This window comes from Scyliorhinus canicula, chromosome 27, assembly GCF_902713615.1.
Source record: "Scyliorhinus canicula chromosome 27, sScyCan1.1, whole genome shotgun sequence".
Taxonomy (NCBI): domain Eukaryota; kingdom Metazoa; phylum Chordata; class Chondrichthyes; order Carcharhiniformes; family Scyliorhinidae; genus Scyliorhinus; species Scyliorhinus canicula.
This window is the reverse complement of record NC_052172.1, coordinates 20024743-20044114: the sequence shown is the minus strand read 5'-3', so window position 1 is coordinate 20044114 and position 19372 is coordinate 20024743. Positions and strand designations below refer to the sequence as shown.

Here is a 19372-nt window from a genome sequence, read left to right as displayed (position 1 = left end):
GAATTTAAGAGCCGTGAGGTGATGATGCAGCTGTACAAAACCTTGGTTAGGCCACATTTGGAGTACTGTGTGCAGTTCTGGTCACCTCATTTTAGGAAGGATGTGGAAGCTTTGGAAAAGGTGCAAAGGAGATTTACCAGGATGTTGCCTGGAATGGAGAGTAGGTCATACGAGGAAAGGTTGAGGGTGCTAGGCCTTTTCTCATTAGAACGGAGAAGGATGAGGGGCGACTTGATAGAGGTTTATAAGATGATCAGGGGAATAGATAGAGTAGACAGTCAGAGACTTTTTCCCCGGGTGGAACACACCATTACAAGGGGACATAAATTTAAGATAAATGGTGGAAGATATAGAGGGGATGTCAGAGGTAGGTTCTTTACCCAGAGAGTAGTGGGGGCATGGAATGCAAAGCCTGTGGTAGTAGTTGAGTCGGAAAATTTATGGACCTTCAAGCGGCTATTGGATAGGTACTTGGATTAGGGTAGAATAAGGGAGTGTAGGTTAACTTCTTAAGGGCCGCACGGTAGCATTGTGGATAGCACAATTGCTTCACAGCTCCAGGCTCCCAAGTTCGATTTCGACTTGGGTCACTGTCTATGTGGAGTCTGCACATCCTCCCCGTGACTGCGTGGGTTTCCTCCGGGTACTCCGGTTTCCTCCCACAGTCCAAAGATGTGCAGGTTGGGTGGATTGGCCATGAAAAATTGTCCAAAATTCTATGATTAACCTAGGACAAAAGTTCGGCGCAACATCGTGGGCCGAAGGGCCTGTTCTGTGCTGTATTTCTCTATATCTATAAATGAGGGCAGAGGAGTGGTCCAATGTCCCAGGGAACAATATCCAAGGTATCATGCGAATGTCACTTTAAGAAATGTTTGTCTGCTCAAGTTACTGCAGTGATGTCAGAGTGTGGGTGGAGCTGAGCTCTGGCTCTACTTTTTAGTTTCACTTTGAGAAAAGCTTGGGTGTATCTGTGTTTTTTGGTTTCATTTTAGTGTTGGAGCTGCAGTCAGCCAGAGAAGGTGCAATGTTGTTCTCTCTGCCATGTAAAGACTATCTCTTGATCATTTGGTGAATTCAGAGTAATAACTGTTCTCAGTAGTGAATTTAAACCTGATATGCTTCTGTTAAAAGTTTTTTATGTCTTGTGGATGTTAAAAGGAAAGTTTAAGGATTACTTAGTGTTGTTTTCTTTGGGGGGGTGTATTTGAATTGATGGTTGCTAAGAAGTTCACTGTACGTTTTAAAAAGGTTAACTTGAGTTCATAGAATAAACATTGTTTTGCTTAAAAAAAACTTTTTGATTTCTGCTGTACCACACCTGTAGAGTGGGCTATTTGCTCCCCATAACCACAATCTAGTAAAAGCCGTGGGTCAGGTAAACTCCATGATACACTTTGGGGTTCTCTATACTCTGGCCCATAACAAAGAAAACAATATCCAAGGGAACAATACCCCAGAGAGCTATACACCAGAACACCGGGTCCACCTTATGCGCCCCGAGGGTCATGTTATAGCTGTGGGCAATCGGGCCACTACGCCCGCGAATGTAGACAAAATCCGCCATCTTATAACTGAAACCAAAGACCACAGGGACACACTAGCCCCCCACCAAGAAACAATAGGTTTTTTTTAAATATAATTTTTATTGGAATTTTTTACAGAAAATATAAAACATAACGACAAACAATGAAATGCAACAAAATAACCCATAATAACTGTAACACCCCCAGACCGTATGTATCACATCCCCCCACCCCCCAACCCCAATTAACAACAAAAGAACTTAAAAATAAATTAAAATTAAATAAACAAACATAGTCATTGGGGGGGGGGGGGGGAGAGAGAGAGAGACCCGGCGTTTGGGGGGGGGGAGAGAGAGACCCGGCGTTTGGGTGGGGGGGGGGAAGAGAGGGAGAGACCCGGCGTTTGGGGGGGGAGAGAGAGAGAGACCCGGCATTTGGGGAAAACGCCGGGACTCTCTCTCTCCCCCCCCCCCACACAAACGCTGGGTCTCCCTCTCCCCCCCCACACAAACGCCGGGACTCTCTCTCTTCCCCCCCCCACACAAACGCCGGGACTCTCTCTCACCCCCCCCAGCCCACCCCCCACACAAACGCCGGGACTCTGTCTCTTCCCCCCCCCCCCCACACAAACGCCGGGACTCTCTCTCCCCCCCCACACAAACGCTGGGTCTCCCTCTCCCCCCCCCACACAAACGCCGGGACTCTCTCTCTCCCCCCCCCACACAAACGCCGGGACTCCCGTGGCCACGTCGGCGGGAATTCGGCCCATCCGGCACGGAGAATGTCTATCTGATAAAAATCAATGACATCCCGCCGGCTCCAGTTGTTTTCAGAGGCTGCCGGCTGGATTTGCACAACGCTGGTTTTTGGCCGCCCGGAGAATTAAAAACCCGGCGGGAGCGGGAATAACGCCGCCGCTGGCCGATTCTCCGACCCTGCGTGGGGTCGGAGAATTTCGCCCATGCATAGAGCAGGGCGAGGAATGGTTGTTGCAGGTGCCGAGGTTTAGATATTTCAGTAAGCTCAGGGAAGGTGGTAAGAGAGGGGGAGGGGTGGCATTGTTAGTCAAGGACAGTATTACGGTGGCTGAGAGGACATTTGAGAAGGACTCGAATACTGAGGTAGTATGGGCTGAGTTAAGAAACAGGAAAGGAGAGGTCACCCTGTTAGGGCTTTTCTACAAGCCTCCGAAAGGTCCAGAGATGTAGAGGAAATGATTGCAAAGATGATTCTGGATAGGAGCGAAAATAACAGGGTAGTTGTTATGGGGGACTTTAAACTTTTCAAATATTGACTGGAAACACTATAGTTCGAGTACTTTAGATGGGGCCGTTTTTGTCTAATGCGTGCAGGTGGGTTTCCTGATGCAGTATGTAGATAGGCCAACAAGAGGCGAGGCTGTATTGGATTTGGAACTGGGTAATGAACCAGGCCGGTGTTAGATTTGGAGGTAGGTGAGCATTTTGGTGATAGTGACCACAATTCGATTATGTTTACTTTAGCGATGGAAAGGGATAGGTATATACCGCAGGGCAAGAGTTATAGCTGGGGGAAAGGCAATTTTGATGCGATAAGGCAAGACTTAGGATGCATCGGCTGGAGAGGAAAACTGCAGGGGATGGACACAATGGAAATGCGGAGCATGTTCAAGGAACAGCTACTGCGTATCCTTGATAAGTATGTACCTGTCAGGCAGGGAGGAAGTTGTCGAGCGAGGGAACCATGGGTTACTAAAGCAGTTGAAATACTTGTCAAGAGGAAGAAGGAGGCTTATGCGAAGATGAGACGTGATGGTTCAGTTGGGTCGCTTGAGAGTTACAAATTAGTAGGAAGGCTCTAAAGAGAGAGCTAAGAAGAGCCAAGCGAGGACATGAAAAGTCTTTGGCAGGTAGGTTCAAGGATAACCCTAAAGTTTTTTATAGGTATGTCAGGAATAAAAGAATGACTAAGGTAAGAGTAGGGCCAGTCAAGGACAGTAGTGGGAAGTTGTGCGTGGAGTCCGAGGAGATAGGAGAGGTGCTAAATTAGTATTTTTCATCTATATTCACACAGGAAAAAGACAAAGTTGTCGCGGAGAATACTGAGATACAGGCTACTAGACTAGAAGGGCTTGAGGTTCATAAGGAGGAGGTGTTAGTGATTCTGGAAAGTGTGAAAACAGATAAGTCCCCTGGGCCGGATGGGATTTATCCTAGGGTTCTCTGGGAAGGTAGGGAGGAGATTGCTGAGCCTTTGATCTTTAAGTCATCTTTGTCTACAGGAATAGTGCCAGAGGACTGGAGGATAGCGAATGTTGTACAAGAAGGGGAGTAGAGATAACCCCGGTAACTATAGACCAGTGAGCCTTACTTCTGTTGTGGGAAAAGTCTTGGAAAGATTTATAAGAGATAGGATGTATAATCATCTGGAAAGGAATAATTTGATTAGAGATAGTCAACATGGTTTTCTGAAGGATAGGTTGTGCCTCACAAACCTCATTGAGTTCTTCGAGAAGATGACAAAACAGGTGGATGAGGGTAATGCAGTTGATGTGGTGTATATAGATTTCAGTAAAGCGTTTGATAAGGTTCCCCATGGTAGGCTATTACAGAAAATACAGAGGCATGGGATTCAGAGTGATTTAACAGTCTGGATCAGAAAATGGCTAACTGATAGAAAACAAAGGGTGGTGGTTGATGGAAAATGCTCTGACTGGTGTCCAGTTACTAGTGGTGTGCCACAAGGATCTGTTTTGGGGCCGCTGCTGTTTGTCATTTTTATAAATGACCTGGAGGAGGGCGTAGAAGGATGGGTGAGTAAATTTGCAGATGACACTAAAGTCGGTGGAGTTGTGGACAGTGCAAAAGGATGTTACAAGTTACAGAGGGACATAGATAAGCTGCAGAGCTGGGCTGACAGGTGGCAAATGGAGTTTAATGCAGAAAAGTGTGAGGTGATTCATTTTGGAAGGAATAACAGGAAGACAGAGTACTGGGCTAATGGTAAGATTCTTGGTAGTGTGGACGAGCAGAGAGATCTCGGTGTCCATGTCCATAGATCCCTGAAAGTTGCCACCCAGGTTGAGAGGGTTGTTAAGAAGGTGTACGGTGGATCAGACAGGTTTTGTGAAGGGAAGGCAGCTGAACACGAATGTGCAGAGATTGCTGAATGTCATCATGATGCCGGCGATTGAGGGGGCGGCAGAGATAGTGGTGGCGCTGGATACGGAGAAGGCCTTCGATAGAGTGGAGTGGGGGTACCTATGGGAGGTGTTGAGGGGGTTTGGATTTGGTGAAGGGTTCATTAGATGGATAAGGCTGCTATATGAGGCCCCGATGGCGTGCGTGTCCACGAATAGGAGGAGGTCGGAGTACTTCCGGCTTTACCGAGGGACCAGGCAGGGTTGCCCCCTGTCCCCCTTGTTGTTTGCACTGGCAATCGAGCCGCTGGCGATGGCATTGAGAGATTCAGAGAGGTGGTGAGGCTTGGTGCGAGGTGGAGAGGAACATAGGGTGTCGTTGTATGCCGACGACCTGTTACTGTGTGTGGCGGACCCGGTGGGAGGAATGCCGGGAGTGATGGAGTTGCTAGCCGAGTTTGGGACCTTTTCAGGTCATAAATTAAACTTAGGCAAGAGCGAGGTGTTTGTGGTGCACCCTGGAGACCAGGAGGAAGGAATTGGTAGGCTCCCGCTTAGGCGGGCAGGGGAGAGCTTTAGGTACCTGGGGGTGCAGGTGGCCAGGGACTGGGGGACTCTTCACAAGCATAACTTCACCAGACTTGTAGATCAGATGGAGGAGAAGTTCAAGAGGTGGGACATGCTGCCATTGTCGTTGGCGGGGAGGGTACAGTCCGTCAAAATGACGGTGCTTCCGAGGTTCTTGTTCCTCTTTCAGTGCCTGCCCATCTTTATCCCCAGGGCCTTCTTTAGGAGAGTGACTAGCAATATTTTGAGCTTTGTGTGGCACATGGGACTCCGAGAGTGAAGAGGGTGTTCCTGGAGTGAGGAAGGGATAGAGGCGGGCTGGCGCTGCCCAACCTTCGGGGTACTATTGGGCAGCCAATGTGTCAATGGTGCGTAAATGGGTGATGGACGGGGGAGGGGCGGCGTGGAAAAGAATGGAGATGGCGTCATGTAGAGGTACGAGCCTGGGTGCCATGGTAACGGCACCGTTGCCGCTCTCCCCTAAGAGGTTTACCACGAGCCCTGTGGTGGCGGCGACCCTAAGAATCTGGGGACAGTGGAGACGGCATCGGGAGGAAACAGGTGGCTCGATGGAGGCTCCACTGGGTGGCAACCATCGGTTCATTCCAGGGAACACGGATGGGGGATTCAGGGGGTGGCAAAGGGCGGGCATCAGCAAATTGAGGGACCTGTTTATTGGCGAGAGGTTTGCGGGCCTGGGGGAACTGGAAGATAAATTTGGCCTTCCCCAAGGCAACATGTTCAGAAACCTGCAGGTAAAGGCATTTGCTAGGCGACAGGTAGAGGGATTCCCTTTGCTGCCCTCGCAGGGGACGATGGACAGAGTGCTTTCGGGGGTGTGGGTCGGAGTGGGGAAGGTGTCTGACATCTATACGGTAATGCAGGAGGTGGAGGAGTCGTCAGTGGAGGAGCTGAAGGCTAAATGGGAGGAGGAACTCGGGGAGCAGATAGAGGACGGGACTTGGGCGGATGCCTTGGAGAGAGTCAACTCTTCCTCCTCATGTGCGAGGCTTAGTCTCATCCAATTTAAGGTGCTGCACCGGGCCCACATGTCCGGGACTAGGATGAGTAGGTTCTTTGGGGGTGAGGACAGGTGCACCAGATGTTCGGGGAGTCCAGCGAACCACGCCCATATGTTCTGGGCATGCCCAGCACTGGAAGAATTCTGGAAGGGGGTGGCGGGGACGGTGTCGAGGGTGGTTGGATCTAGGGTCAAACCAGGGTGGGGACTCGCGATTTTTGGAGTTGCGGTAGAGCCAGGAGTGCAGGAGGCGAAAGAGGCCGGTGTCCTGGCCTTTGCGTCCCTAGTAGCCTGTCGAAGGATTCTGTTCCAATGGAAGGATGCAAGGCCCCCAAGCGTGGAGACCTGGATCAGTGACATGGCGGGATTTATAAAATTGGAAAAGGTCAAATTTGCCCCGAGAGGATCAATACAAGGGTTCTATAAACGATGGCAGCCTTTTCTGGACTTCCTGGCTCAAAGATAGGTAACTTGGTCAATGGCAGCAGCAACCCGGGGGGGAGTGCATTATTGTAGTGTTTATTCTGTAACTTTATAGTGTGTTAATTTGCGTTGTTGTTAAAATACTGGGTTGTTCATGGAGATGGGGGCGAATGTATATGATTGTTAATATTATTCTTATTTTCGGTATTTTACTGAGGTGCGTCAATGTTGTATAAAATCAAAATTTTTCAATAAAAATTATTTCAAAAAAAAAGAAGGCGTACGGTGTGTTAGCTTTTATTGGTAGAGGAATTGAGTTTCGGAGCCATGAGGTCATGTTGCAGTTGTACAAAACTCTGGTGCGGCCGCATTTGGAGTATTGTGTGCAGTTCTGGTCGCCACATTATAGGAAGCATGTGGAAGCATTGGAAAGGGTACAGAGGAGATTTACAAGAATGTTGCCTGGTATGGAGGGAAGATCATATGAGGAAAGGCTGAAGGACATGAGGCTGTTTTCGTTAGAGAGAAGAAGGTTAAGAGGTGACTTAATTCAGGCATACAAGATGATCAGAGGTTTAAATAGGGTGGACATCAAGAGCCTTTTTCCTCGGATGGTGATGTCCAGCACGAGGGGACATAGCTTTAAATTGAGGGGAGATAGATATAGGACAGATGTCAGAGGTAGGTTCTTTACTCAGAGAGTAGTAAGGGCGTGGAATGCCCTGCCTGCAACAGTAGTGGACTCGCCAACACTAGACGCGTTCAAATGGTCATTGGATAGGCATATGGACGACAAGGGAATAGTGTAGAGGGACTTTAGAAGGGTTTCGCAGGATGGCGCAACATCGAGGGCCGAAGGGCCTGTACTGCGCTGTAATGTTCTATGTTCTATGACGAGTCAGGTTTAGAGCTAGGAACAGGATGGAAAGAGATTCTTTGCTAGAAGTCGATGAAATACAATTAACAGTTGTTATTTATTTATCATTTGTCTTCAGCTGGGTGAGCAATACGGCCCCATATTCACCATTTGGTTGGGCAGTTGTCCTGCAGTGGTGCTGTGTGGCCACGAGGCGGTGACAGAAGCGTTGATCGAACGAGGGCATGACTTCAGCGGCAGGTATGTCTTGCCTGTCTTCAAAAAATTCTCAAATGGCTACGGTGAGCAAACTTCATATTCTCTATTTGAATTATTATTGCTGCATTTACGACCCTAATAACTGAAAATTTAGAATGAGCCCAACTTGTTTATTCTTCCAGTGATAATCCTAATTCTTTAGCATTTCTAAAACACTTTTTCTATCCTCAAGGCATCACAAAGCTCTTTGTAACTTTAAAGTCCTTCAGAATTGTATGCTGATAAAGGACCAGGTGTATGTTTTTCGTGTTCTTCGAGGAATAAAAATTGGGTGGAACACTTGAGGGCTACCTTGCACTTTGCTGATCATTGTTATGGATCGTTACATCTACCGGAATAAGAAACGGCCTGAGTAAAACGACACATGCTAAAGAGATCCTCAGAACTGCAATAAAGTGTCAGCCGATGTTATGTGCACTGTAGTTTTTGCAGATGAACGTGAACCCACATCTTCTAACTCAGATGCCAGAATTCCAGTACTGTACCAAACTGACACTGGAAAGCTTTCAGCATTTGTAGCTGCCAATTGGGAGACGCTGGGATTTTATGGAGCAAAAACATTGAGAACAGTTATCACTTTAACATTACCATCAGGGAGCTGCACTTGCCCGAGGAAGTTCAAATGTTTGTCAATACCCGACATAACTGAGCCTCCTGAAGTACCGTCACATCAAGGGAACTCTGCCTCTTCATATTCACCATGGCATGGTTAATGACTCATGGGACCTGCACCCCCTCCACTGTCCAGCTGCAGATCTTTGAAAGGCAGGCTGTAGTTGCTGATCCCCGCTCTAATGACCAGCCCATGTCCTTCAACAGCAGGTTGCTGTTGGTCATATTGTTCCTCATCCAAGGTCCAATCAATGGAAGCCCAGCTGCTGCTCATCCTGATGAGATTCTGAACTGTAGAAAGTAAATTCTCAGCTAAATTACTTTGAATGAAGTGATCCAGGAATATGTGCGGTTTAATTGTCCGTGTGAGGTCTCGCAGGTGGTGGTGTGGGAAGCTTTGAAGACACTGGTGAGGGGGGAGGTGATATGGGGCTGGTTTAGCTCAGCGAGCTAGACAGCTGGTTTGTGATGCAGAACAAGGCCAGTAGCGCGGATTCAATTCTCGTACCAGCTTACCTGAACAGGCGCCGGAATTGGCGACTCGGGGCTTTTCACAGTAACTTCATACTTGTGACAATAAAAGGTTGTTGTTGTTATTGTTTAAGGCAAAGGTGTATAAGGAGGAGAGGGTGGAGCGGCAAAGGTTAATAGATGAGATATTGGAAGTGAACAGGAGGTATGCAGAGGATGTGGATCCAGCACTGTTGGAAAAGAGGAAGGAGTTGCAGGCGAGTTTTGACCGGTTGTCCACAAGGAAGGCAGTGCACCAATTGGGCGAGGGGAGCGGTCTACGAGTATGGAGAGAAGCCAGGACGCATGCTGGCAGGTCAACGTCGGAGGGAGGCAGCGGCAAGGGAAATTGTTCAGGTTCAGGATGGGACAGGGAAGTTGGTGGTGACTCCAGACGAGATTAAGTGTTTTTGAGGAGTTCCATGAGAGATTGTATCGGTCGAACCACCTGGGGTGGATCAGGGAATGCAGGAATTCCTAGGTGGTATGGAATATCTGAGGTTGGGGGAGGTGGATAGGATCACATTGGAGGGGGTGATAGGGGAGCAGGAGATAAAGGATGCGATTTGGAGGATGCAGTCGGGGAAGCTAACAGGGCTGGTTGGGTTTCCTGTGAAGTACTGTGAAGAATTTAGGGATAAGCTCGCGCTGCTGATGGTGAGGATGTTTGAGGAGGCAATAGGGAAGGGGGTGTTGCCACAGACTTTGAGGCAGACATTGATCTCCTTGTTGCTCAAGAAGGATAAGGATCTGACACAATGTGGGTCGTTTCGGCCCATATCACTCTTGAATGTAGATGCAAATGTGTTGACGAAGGTGTTAGCGGGAATGCTGCAGGAGTGCCTCCCAAAGGTGATAGGGAAGATCAAACAGGGTTTGTAAGAGGGAGGCAGCTTTTTTCAAACACAAGGAGGGTTCTGAATGTAGTTATGGCACTGGCAGAGGGTAGTAGTGGCGCTGGATGCCGTGAAGGCTTTTAACCGGATAGAGTGGAGGTATTTTTTAAAAATATATTTTTATTCTCCTCCTTTTTCACATTTTCTCCCAAATTTACACCGAACAATAAAGAACAATCAGTAACGAATGCAATGTCAATCCCCATATTGTCATGTGAGAGTACCTTTAAGAAATGGGTGTTTATTCAATAGCTGCAGTGATGTCAGAGTGCAGATGGAGGTGTGCTGTCTGTCTGTTTTACTCTCGATTTGGGATGTCAAGTACAGGGTGTGTTTAAAAATGTTAAGTGGATTCATAGAATAAGCATTGCTTTTTTGTTTTAAAATACTTTTAGTTCTCTGTTCCATCACACCTGGAAAGTGGGCCCTTGTGCTCCACATAACCAAAATCTATTCAAAGTTATGGGTCAGGTGAACTCCATGATACACTTGGGGTTCGCTAAATCCTGGCCGGTAACAATTGGGGGCTCGTCCGGGATAAAATCTATCTATTGGGTTGGCTTTGTGAACTTAAAGATAGTGAGGGGTGAGCATATTGTGGTTGCTTTTCAGGTGTGGTATTCCAGTTGAAGTAGGGAGTGTGTTGTGGACAATGGTTCTTTCAGAGGCTCTGACGTTTTTGGGGATGGAGACGGTCATTCATAGTACCTTACGAACAGAGACTAATAACAGGCTTTTAGATTTGGCAAAAACATCACAGTTAAGATTAACACCTGACAGAATACGAAAAGAGGTACTTACGGTGCTAGCTGAGCATTTAAAATTACCTGAGCTATAGTCTGAGTCATTAAAAATGGCAAAAATTCAGTTACAAATCAAGCAACTTGAACATGAAAAAGAATTAAAGCAGCTTGAATACAAAATGAGAGAAAAATAGAGAGAAAGGGAAATACAGATCAGGGAAAAGGAAAAGGAGAGCCAAGAAAGAAACAAAGAATAGCCCTAGCAGAACAAAAAGAAAGAGAAAGGGAGATACAGATCATGGTGAAAGAAAAGAGGAGAAGAAAGCAACAAATAATGAATAGCCCTCGCAGAGAAAAAAGAAAAAGAGAGAGACGAAAGGGAAGAAGAGAGAGGAAAGGGAAAAAGAGCGAGAGTTTGAACTTCAAAAAATGGGCATGAAACATGACAGTCAGTTAAAATTGGCGAATGTAAAGGGCAATGTACAGTTGGAGGAAAGTGATGAGGATAAAGAGAAAGAGCGTCACAGTCAAAGGCTTGGTGGGAATCGATTTAAACATGTTTAAGCATTGCCAAGGTTTGATGAGAAGGAGGTAGAAGCCTTTTTCATTTCATTTGAGAAGGTGGCAAAACAACTGGAATGGCCACAGGACATGTGGGTATTACTGACTCGAGCAAAGCAGGTAGGTAGGGCAAGTGAAGTGTTTGCATCACTATCAGAGGAGGTATCTGGGACGTATGAGGTGAAAGAAACTATCTTAGGTGCATATGAACTAGCCCCTGAAACCTACAGACAAAGGTTTAGAAATTTAAGGAAAGAACCTGGTCAAACATACATGGAGTTTGAAAGGATCAGACTAATTTTGACAGGAGGATAAGGGCTTGGAAAATAGACCAAACAAATGAAGCTCTCAGAGAAATTATACTTTTGAAGGAGTTTAAAAATTCAATTCCTGATGCAGTGAGAAGTCATGTGGAAGAGCAGAGGGTTAAAACTCTGAGGTTAGCAGCAGAAATGGCAGATGATTATGAATTAGTTCATAAATCAAAGCTTGGGTACCGACATCAGTTTCAGCCTGTGAGGGATAGAAACTGGGGACATGAGAAATACTTAAGTGGTAGAGGGAAAGGAGATCTGATGGGAGATAATAAGGAGAGTGTACCTCAGATTAAAAGATCAACATTTTAATGTTGTCTAGCCAATTCACCTGCTCTATTTAATTGTTCCCTAAAATTTGACACGTAATCCAATAATGTAAGTTCCAATTTCTCACTCACCAATTTTTCCTCAATCAATTTAAGTAGTCCTCTTACCTCATGACCAAAAATTAGTTCAAAAGGACTGAATTTGGTTGACTCATTAGGTGAATCCCTAATTGCAAACTATACAAATGGAATTCCTTTATCCCAATCCTCTGGATAATCTTGACAAAATGCCCTCAACATTGTCTTTAATGACTGAAGCTACCTTTCTGACGCTCCCTGCAATTCTGGATGGTACGCAGTTGATTTAAATTGTTTTGTTCCTAAGCTATCCATAACTTCTTCGAATAACCTTCAGGTAAAATTTGATCTTTGATCTGAATGTATTTCTGTGGGTAGTCCATATCGTGTAAAGAATTTAAGTAACTCTTCCATAACCTTTTTAGCTGTAATATTACGCACTGGAATGGCCTCTGGAAACCTAGTAGACACATCCATTATAGTCAAAAGATATTGACTGCCACTTTTCATTTGAGGAAGCGGTCCTACACAATCAATTAAGACCCTTTGAAAAGTACACTCAAATGCTGGAATGGGTATTAAGGTCTCTGGTTTTATCACTGCTTTGATTTCCCTATTACTTGACATGTGTGACATGATCGACAAAATTTAACTATATCTTTTTCTAGTCCAGGTCAATAAAAATGTTTTTGGATTTTAGCTTGAGTTTTCTTTACTCCCAAAGGACCTCCAACTGGTACCTCATGTGCTACTCGCAAAACTTCCTTTCTATACCCGACAGGCAATACCACTTGATGAACTTCTGCCCACTTTTCATCCGCTTGCATATGTAAAGGTCTCCATTTTCTCATCAAGACAGCACTTTTATGGTAGTAACACTCTGCTATACAATCAGATTCCTCTTCCATGTATGCTTTCTGATACGTCCGTTTCATTTCTATCTTTCTGTTGTAACTCCACCAATTTTGCTGAACTAAAAGTATCCGCCTCATCCTCCACCTGGTCTTGTTCTTTTTCAACCATTTGATCAAAAATCGTTTCTGATCGTTTCAACTTTATTTCACTCTTTGATTTCTCCTCGTGTCTTAACCTGTGACTTTGCGACTTTGTTACTACACAATTCGGAAAATCCCAGGATACTCGTCCTTCAACACTTCAGTTGTCTGATTTTCCACTGGCTTATCAACCACAGTAGGCATCACTCCCACCTGCAATCCAGCTATATTATTACCCAAGATAAACTGTGTTCCTGGACAAGATTGTTTCTCTATTACTCCTACTACCACTTCACCAATCTTCACTGGACTTCCCAACCTTACCTTATATAATGGAACACTACTCTTCGCACCCAGAATTCCATATATTACCACCTTTTCTGGCAAAATTCTTCCCAAACTATACAACTCCTCATCTCTTACCATTAAAGATTGACTAACTCCCGTATCTCTTAAAATTGTGACTTCTTTACCTGTTCCTTCTGGTACACGAGTAAACTTTACCCACACAAGTAAATTCTTTAAAGAGATCTGGCACCTTCTTATCAATCACCTCTTTATCAGTCTGTACAATCTTTTGCACCTCCTTCGCTTGGGCTTTCCTTTAACACTTTAACAAACCCTTTAACTTATCCTGTTTTATCACATCAGCCTTTCCAGTGCCTTTCTTCAACCACCAACACTGACTTTACATGGCCTAGTTTACTACAGTGAAAACATTTGAAACTTTTCATTTCTCTTCCACCCTCCTGGATTCATTTTTAATCTGAGGTACACTCTCCTTATTATCTCCCATCAGATCACCTTTACCTCTACCACTTGAGTATTTCTCTTTTCCCCAGTTTCTAACCCTCACAGGCTGAAACTGATGTTGGAAACCAAGCTTTGATTTATGAACTAATTCATAATCATTTGCCATTTCTGCTGCCAATCTCGGAGTTTTAACCCTCTGCTCTTCCACATGAGTTCTCACTACATCAGGAATTGAATTTTTAAACTCCTCCAAAAGCATAATTTCTCTGAGAGCTTCATTTGTTTGGTCTATTTTAGTAAGCCCTTATCCACCTATCAAAATTACTCTGTTTGATCCTTTCAAACTCCATGTATGTTTGACCAGGTTCTTTCCTTAAATTTCTAAACCTTTGTCTGTGGGCTTCAGGCACCAGTGCATATGCAGCTGAGATGGATTTTTCCTCATACGTCCCAGATACCTCCTCCGGTAGTGATGCAAACACTTCACTAGCCCTACCTACCAGGTTTGTTTGAATCAGTAATACCCACATGTCCTGTGGCCATTCCATTTGTTTAGCTACCTTCTCAAATGAAATGAAAAAGGCTTCTTTCTCCTTCTCATCAAACTTTGGCAATGCTTGGACATATTTAAATCGATCCCACCCAGCCTTTGACTGTGACACTCTTTCTGTTTATCGTCATCACTTTCCTCCAACTGTACATTTCCCTTTATATTCGCCAATTTTAACTGTTGTTTCATGGCCACCTTCTGAAGTTCAAACTCTCTCTCTTTTTCTCTTTTCTCCCTTTCTTTCTTTTTCCCTGATCTGTATCTCCCTTTCTCTTTCTTTTTCTCTTTCATCTCTCTTTTTCTTTTTCTCTCATTACGTATTCAAGCTGCTTTAATTCTTTTTCACGTTAAAGTTGCTTGATTCGTAACTGAATTGTTGCCATTTCCAATGCCTATTTCTCAGGCATACTCTCTCCCATGCCGTGTGCATTCGGAGACTCCCGATCTGAAGTGCAGGGCCTCGTACCTGCAGCCAGAGCTGCAGGGAGCACTCCAGGGCCCTGCTAGCTGCCTGGAAATTGGAGTGAAACACCTGCATTTTGACGCTAGCGTGGAGTTATAGCCCCTTTATTGAAGAATCATGCCCATGGTTCCCCCAAATCAGCATTTTCCTTGACCGTGCCCCCAACCTGAAGTGCTGGCGAAACTGCCTTCAAATTCTCAACAAAGTTATTACTATTGGATTCTCTGAGTATCTCCCCAGGGCCTTTGGGAGTTGCGCTGTTGATAGCGCCTTTAATACTGACCCCCTATACAAACTCTCCTCCATTCTGACCCATTGGGAGTCAACCCCTCTGACCCAGTTCCGTACCTTCTCGACATTCGCCGCCCAGTAATAATACATCAGGTTTGGAATACCCAAACTCCCTGCCTGCCTTCCTCTCTGTAGATAGATAGAGAAATACAGCACAGAACAGGCCCTTCGGGCCACGATGTTGCGCCGAACTTTTGTCCCAGGTTAATCAAATAATTTTGGACACTAAGGGCAATTTTCTGTGGCCAATCCACCCAACCTGCATATCTTTGGATTGTGGGAGGAAACCGGAGTACCCGGAGGAAACCCACGCACACACGTGGAGGATGTAGCAGACTCTACACAGACAGTGACCCAAGTCGAAATCGAACTTGGGATCCTGGAGCTGTGAAGCAATTGTGCTATCCACAATGCTACCGTGCTGCCCTTAAGAAGAAGTTAACCTACACTCCATTATTCTACCCTAATCCATGTACCTATCCAATAGCCGCTTGAAGGTCCCTAACGTTTCCGACTCAACTACTTCCACAGGCAGTGCATTCCATCCCCCACCACTCTCTGGGTAAAGAACCTACCTCTGACATCCCTTCCTGGCCACCTCCCCCCCCTCCCCCCCCCCCCCCCCCCCCCCCCCATATGAATGAGGAATCATCCCTTCAAATCTCTCTAAAAAATGCCTTTGGCAGGAAAATCGGCAGGAATTGGTAAATAAACAGGAATCATGGAAATTCACTTTAACTGCCTGTTTCCGACCCGCCAGTGACAGAAACACCCAAAGCAGCTCCAGTATTCCCCCTATTGACAAACTTGCTTCCGACACATTTAACAAGTCATCGGCATATAAGGACACCTTATGCTCTATCCCCCCCCCCCCCCCCCCCCCCACACACACTATCCCTTTTCATACCCCCGAATGTCTTAACGCGATGGCCAATGGCTCAATCGTGAGTGCAAACAGCAGGGGCGACATAGGAAATCCCTGCCTCGTCCCACGGTGGAGAGGAAGGTATTCCGAGCTGATGTTATTTATGCGGACATTGGCCCTCGGCTCCTTATATAGCTTTACCGAGTCCACAAATCTTGGTCCAATCCCAAATTGCTCCAGACTGCCATCAAGTACCCCCATTCTACCCGGTCAAACGCTTTCTCAGCATTCAATGCCACAACCACCTGTTTCCTTCCCCTCCACCGGTGCCAGAACCACGTTCAATATTGGATTTGTTTATTGTCACGTGTACCAAGGAACAGTGAAAAGTATCCCTCCTAATACCCTCCTAATGTTCGAAAAGAGCTGCCACCCTCTCACAAACCCCATTTGATCTTCATGTATCACCTTCGGGAGGCACTCCTGCAGCCTACCTGCCAGTACCTTCACATATATCTTTGTGTCCACGTTTAAAACTGAAATGGGCCTAAACGACCCACGCTCTGTCGGATCCTTATGTTTCTTAAGTAACGGGGAAATCGATGCCTGCCCCAAAGTATGTGGTAACACCCCCTTCCCTATCGCCTCCTCAAACATCCCCATCATCAGCAGTACCAGCTTATCTTCGAAATTTTTATAATATTCCACCAAAAAACCCAACCAGCCCTGCCACTTTCCCCGACTGCTCCACTATCGCCCCTTTTAATGTCGCCCTGTCCCCCTCCCCTAAGCTCGGGTACTACAGCCCATCTAGAAATTCCTGCATCTCCCGGCCTCCCGCAGGCGGCTCTGACCTGTACAACCTCTCATTGAATTCCTTAAAGACCTTGGGCGCAATTCTCCGACCCCCACGCCAGGTGGTAGAATCGCGGGAGTGTGCCGGGCGATTCCCACCACGCTGCCCTGGCACTCGCATGTGATTCTCCCACCCCCCCCCCCCCCCCCCCCCCCCCCCCCCACAACGGCATGCCGTGTTTCACGACAGGCCGCTTGGAGAATCGCCGCTTGCCGTTTGTAGCAGGCGAGCGGCGATTCTCCTGCCCGAATGGGCCGAGCGGCCTACCCAATCCGACGTGTTCACGCCAGAGCCAACCACACCTGGTCGCTGCCAGCGTGAACAGCGCGCGAATGCTGCATGTGCGGCCTGTGGGGAGAGGGAGGATCGAGCACCAGGGGGACGCTCAGTAGGGGTCTGGCCCGCGATCGGTGCCCACCGATCGGTGGGCCGGCGTCTCTAAAGACGCACTCTTTTCCTCCGCCGCCCTGCAAGATCATTCCTCCATGTCTTGCGGGGCGCCCGCAGGGAGGACGACAACCACGCATGTGTGGGTTGGCGCCGGCCAACCCGCGCATGCACGGGCGACATCATTTACGCGTCACCGGCCGCGTAATTTACTCGCCATGGCTTTCAAGCGGCGCCAAGGCCTGGCACGCGAAATTGACGCGACACCGCTCCTAGCCCCCTGGGGGTGGGAGAATAGGGGGCGAGGAGTGGCCTCCGACACCGGAGTGAAACACTCTGGTTTTCACTCCGACGACGGCACTTAGTCTCGTGATGGGAGAATTTCGTCCCTTGTTAATCTGATCTGGAGCTACCACCTTCCCTGTCTCGCACCTGGACAATTTCCCTTGCCGCAGCCTCCCTCTGGAGCTGACCCGCCAACAGCCTTCTCTCCATGCTCATAAACTGCACCCCTTCCTCGCCTCCATTGGCGAACCGCCTTCCTGGTAGATAGTCGGTGAAAACTTGCCTGAAGTCCCTTCCTCTTTTCCAACTGCGCTGGGTCCATATCTTCTGCACACCTCCTGTCTACCTCCAGCATCTCATCTATTACCCTCTGATGCTCCAAACTTTCCTCTTTGTTTAGCCTAGCCTTGAACGAGATCACCTCACCCCTCACCACCCCCTGCTCGTCTGACCGTTCATCGCCTGCCGCTACCTCCACCACTGCTGACCAGCCCGGGACCTCCCAGTATCTGCCGCAGCTCGCCTCGATCATCCTGGATCAGTCCCGGCCCCTCAACCTCGCGTCGCAACAACGATGGTGCAAATCGATGGGCATGAGACGACCTGCCTTTTTGACTCCGGGAGCACAGAGAGCTTCATCCACCCCTCGATGGTAGGGCTCTGTTCCTTGCGGTACACCCCGTTACCCAGAAAATCTCCTTGGCCTCCGGATCCCATTCAGTGGAAATCCGGGGGTACTGAATTGCGACCCTCATCGTCCAAGGCGTAGAGTTTAGCAACTTCCAGCTCTACGTCATCCCCCACCTCTGCGTTGCTCTGTTACTCGGCCTGAACTTCCAGTGCCACCTCCAAAGCTTAACCTTAAAATTCGGCCGACCCCTACCCCCCTCACTGCATGCGGCCTCACGACCCTTAAGGTCGATCCACCTTCCTTGTTTGCGGACCTCACCCTGGATTGCAAACACGTCGCCACCAGGAGCAGAAGGTACAGTGCCCAGGATAGGACCTTCATCAGGTCGGGGGTCCAACGGTTTCTGTGGGAAGGGGGTCCTTGAGACCAGCAATAGCCCCTGGAGAACTCAAGTGGCAGTAGTAACGACTGGGGAGAAGACCAGGATGGTCATTGACTACAGTCAGACCATCAATCGGTACACGCAGCTCGACGCCTACCCCCTCCCACGCGTATCTGACATGGTCAATCAGATTGCGCAGTATCGGGTCTTTTCCACAGTGGACCTGAAGTCCGCCTACCACCAGCTCACCATCCTTCTGGAGGACCGCCAATACACTGTGTTTGAAGCAGATGGCCGCCTCTATCACTTCCTTAGGGTTCCTTTCGGCGTCACTAATGGCGTTTTGGTCTTCCAACGTGAGGTGGACCGAATGGTTGATCGGTACAGACTGCAGGCCACCTTCCCGTGCCTAGATAACGTCACCATCTGCGGCCACGATCAGCAGGACTATGACTCAAACCTCCTAAAATTACTCCAGACTGCCAAACTCCTTAACCTCACGTACAATAAGGAGAAATGCGTGTTCCGCACCAATCGCTTAGCCATCCTTGGCTATGTCGTGGAAAATTGAATTCTAGGGCCCGACCCCAACCGCAAGCGCCCCCTCATGGAACACCCCCTTCCCCAAGGCCCTGAAACGATGCCTGGGGTTTTTCTCCTACTATGCCCAGTGGGTCCCTAATTATGCGGACACGGCCTGCCCACTCATTCAGTCCACAGTTTTTCCCCTGACGGCTATGGCCCACCAGGCCTTCAACTGCATCATGGCAGACAAGGCCACGATGCACACAGTCGACGAGGCCCTCCCCTTTCAGGTCGAGAGCGATGCATCGGACGTAGCTCTGGCCGCCACACTCAACCAGTCAGGCAGGCCCGTGGCCTTCATTTCCCGCACCCTCCATGCCTCCAAAATTCGGCACTCCTCAGTCGAAAAGGGGGCCCAAGCCATTGTGGAAGCGGTGAGACATTGGAGGCATTACCTGGCCGACAGGAGATTCACTCTCCTCACTGACCAACGGTCGGTTGCCTTCATGTTCAATAACACACAGTGGGGCAAGATCAAAAACGACAATATCTTGAGGTGGAGGATCGAGCTCTCCATCTATATTTATGAGATTTTGTATCACCCGGGGAAGCTCAA

The 19372-nt window shown here is 47.7% G+C and overlaps 1 protein-coding gene across 1 annotated transcript in view; it reads left to right on the top strand.

Annotated features, from left to right (window-relative positions):
* LOC119957959 (cytochrome P450 2C42-like) overlaps positions 1 to 19372 on the top strand; it is a 65909-nt gene that overhangs the window by 10250 nt on the left and 36287 nt on the right. The window contains exon 2 of the mRNA XM_038786190.1: positions 7651 to 7813. Within this exon, the coding sequence (XP_038642118.1) occupies positions 7651 to 7813 (163 nt within the window). The remainder of the gene's footprint in view (positions 1 to 7650; positions 7814 to 19372) is intronic.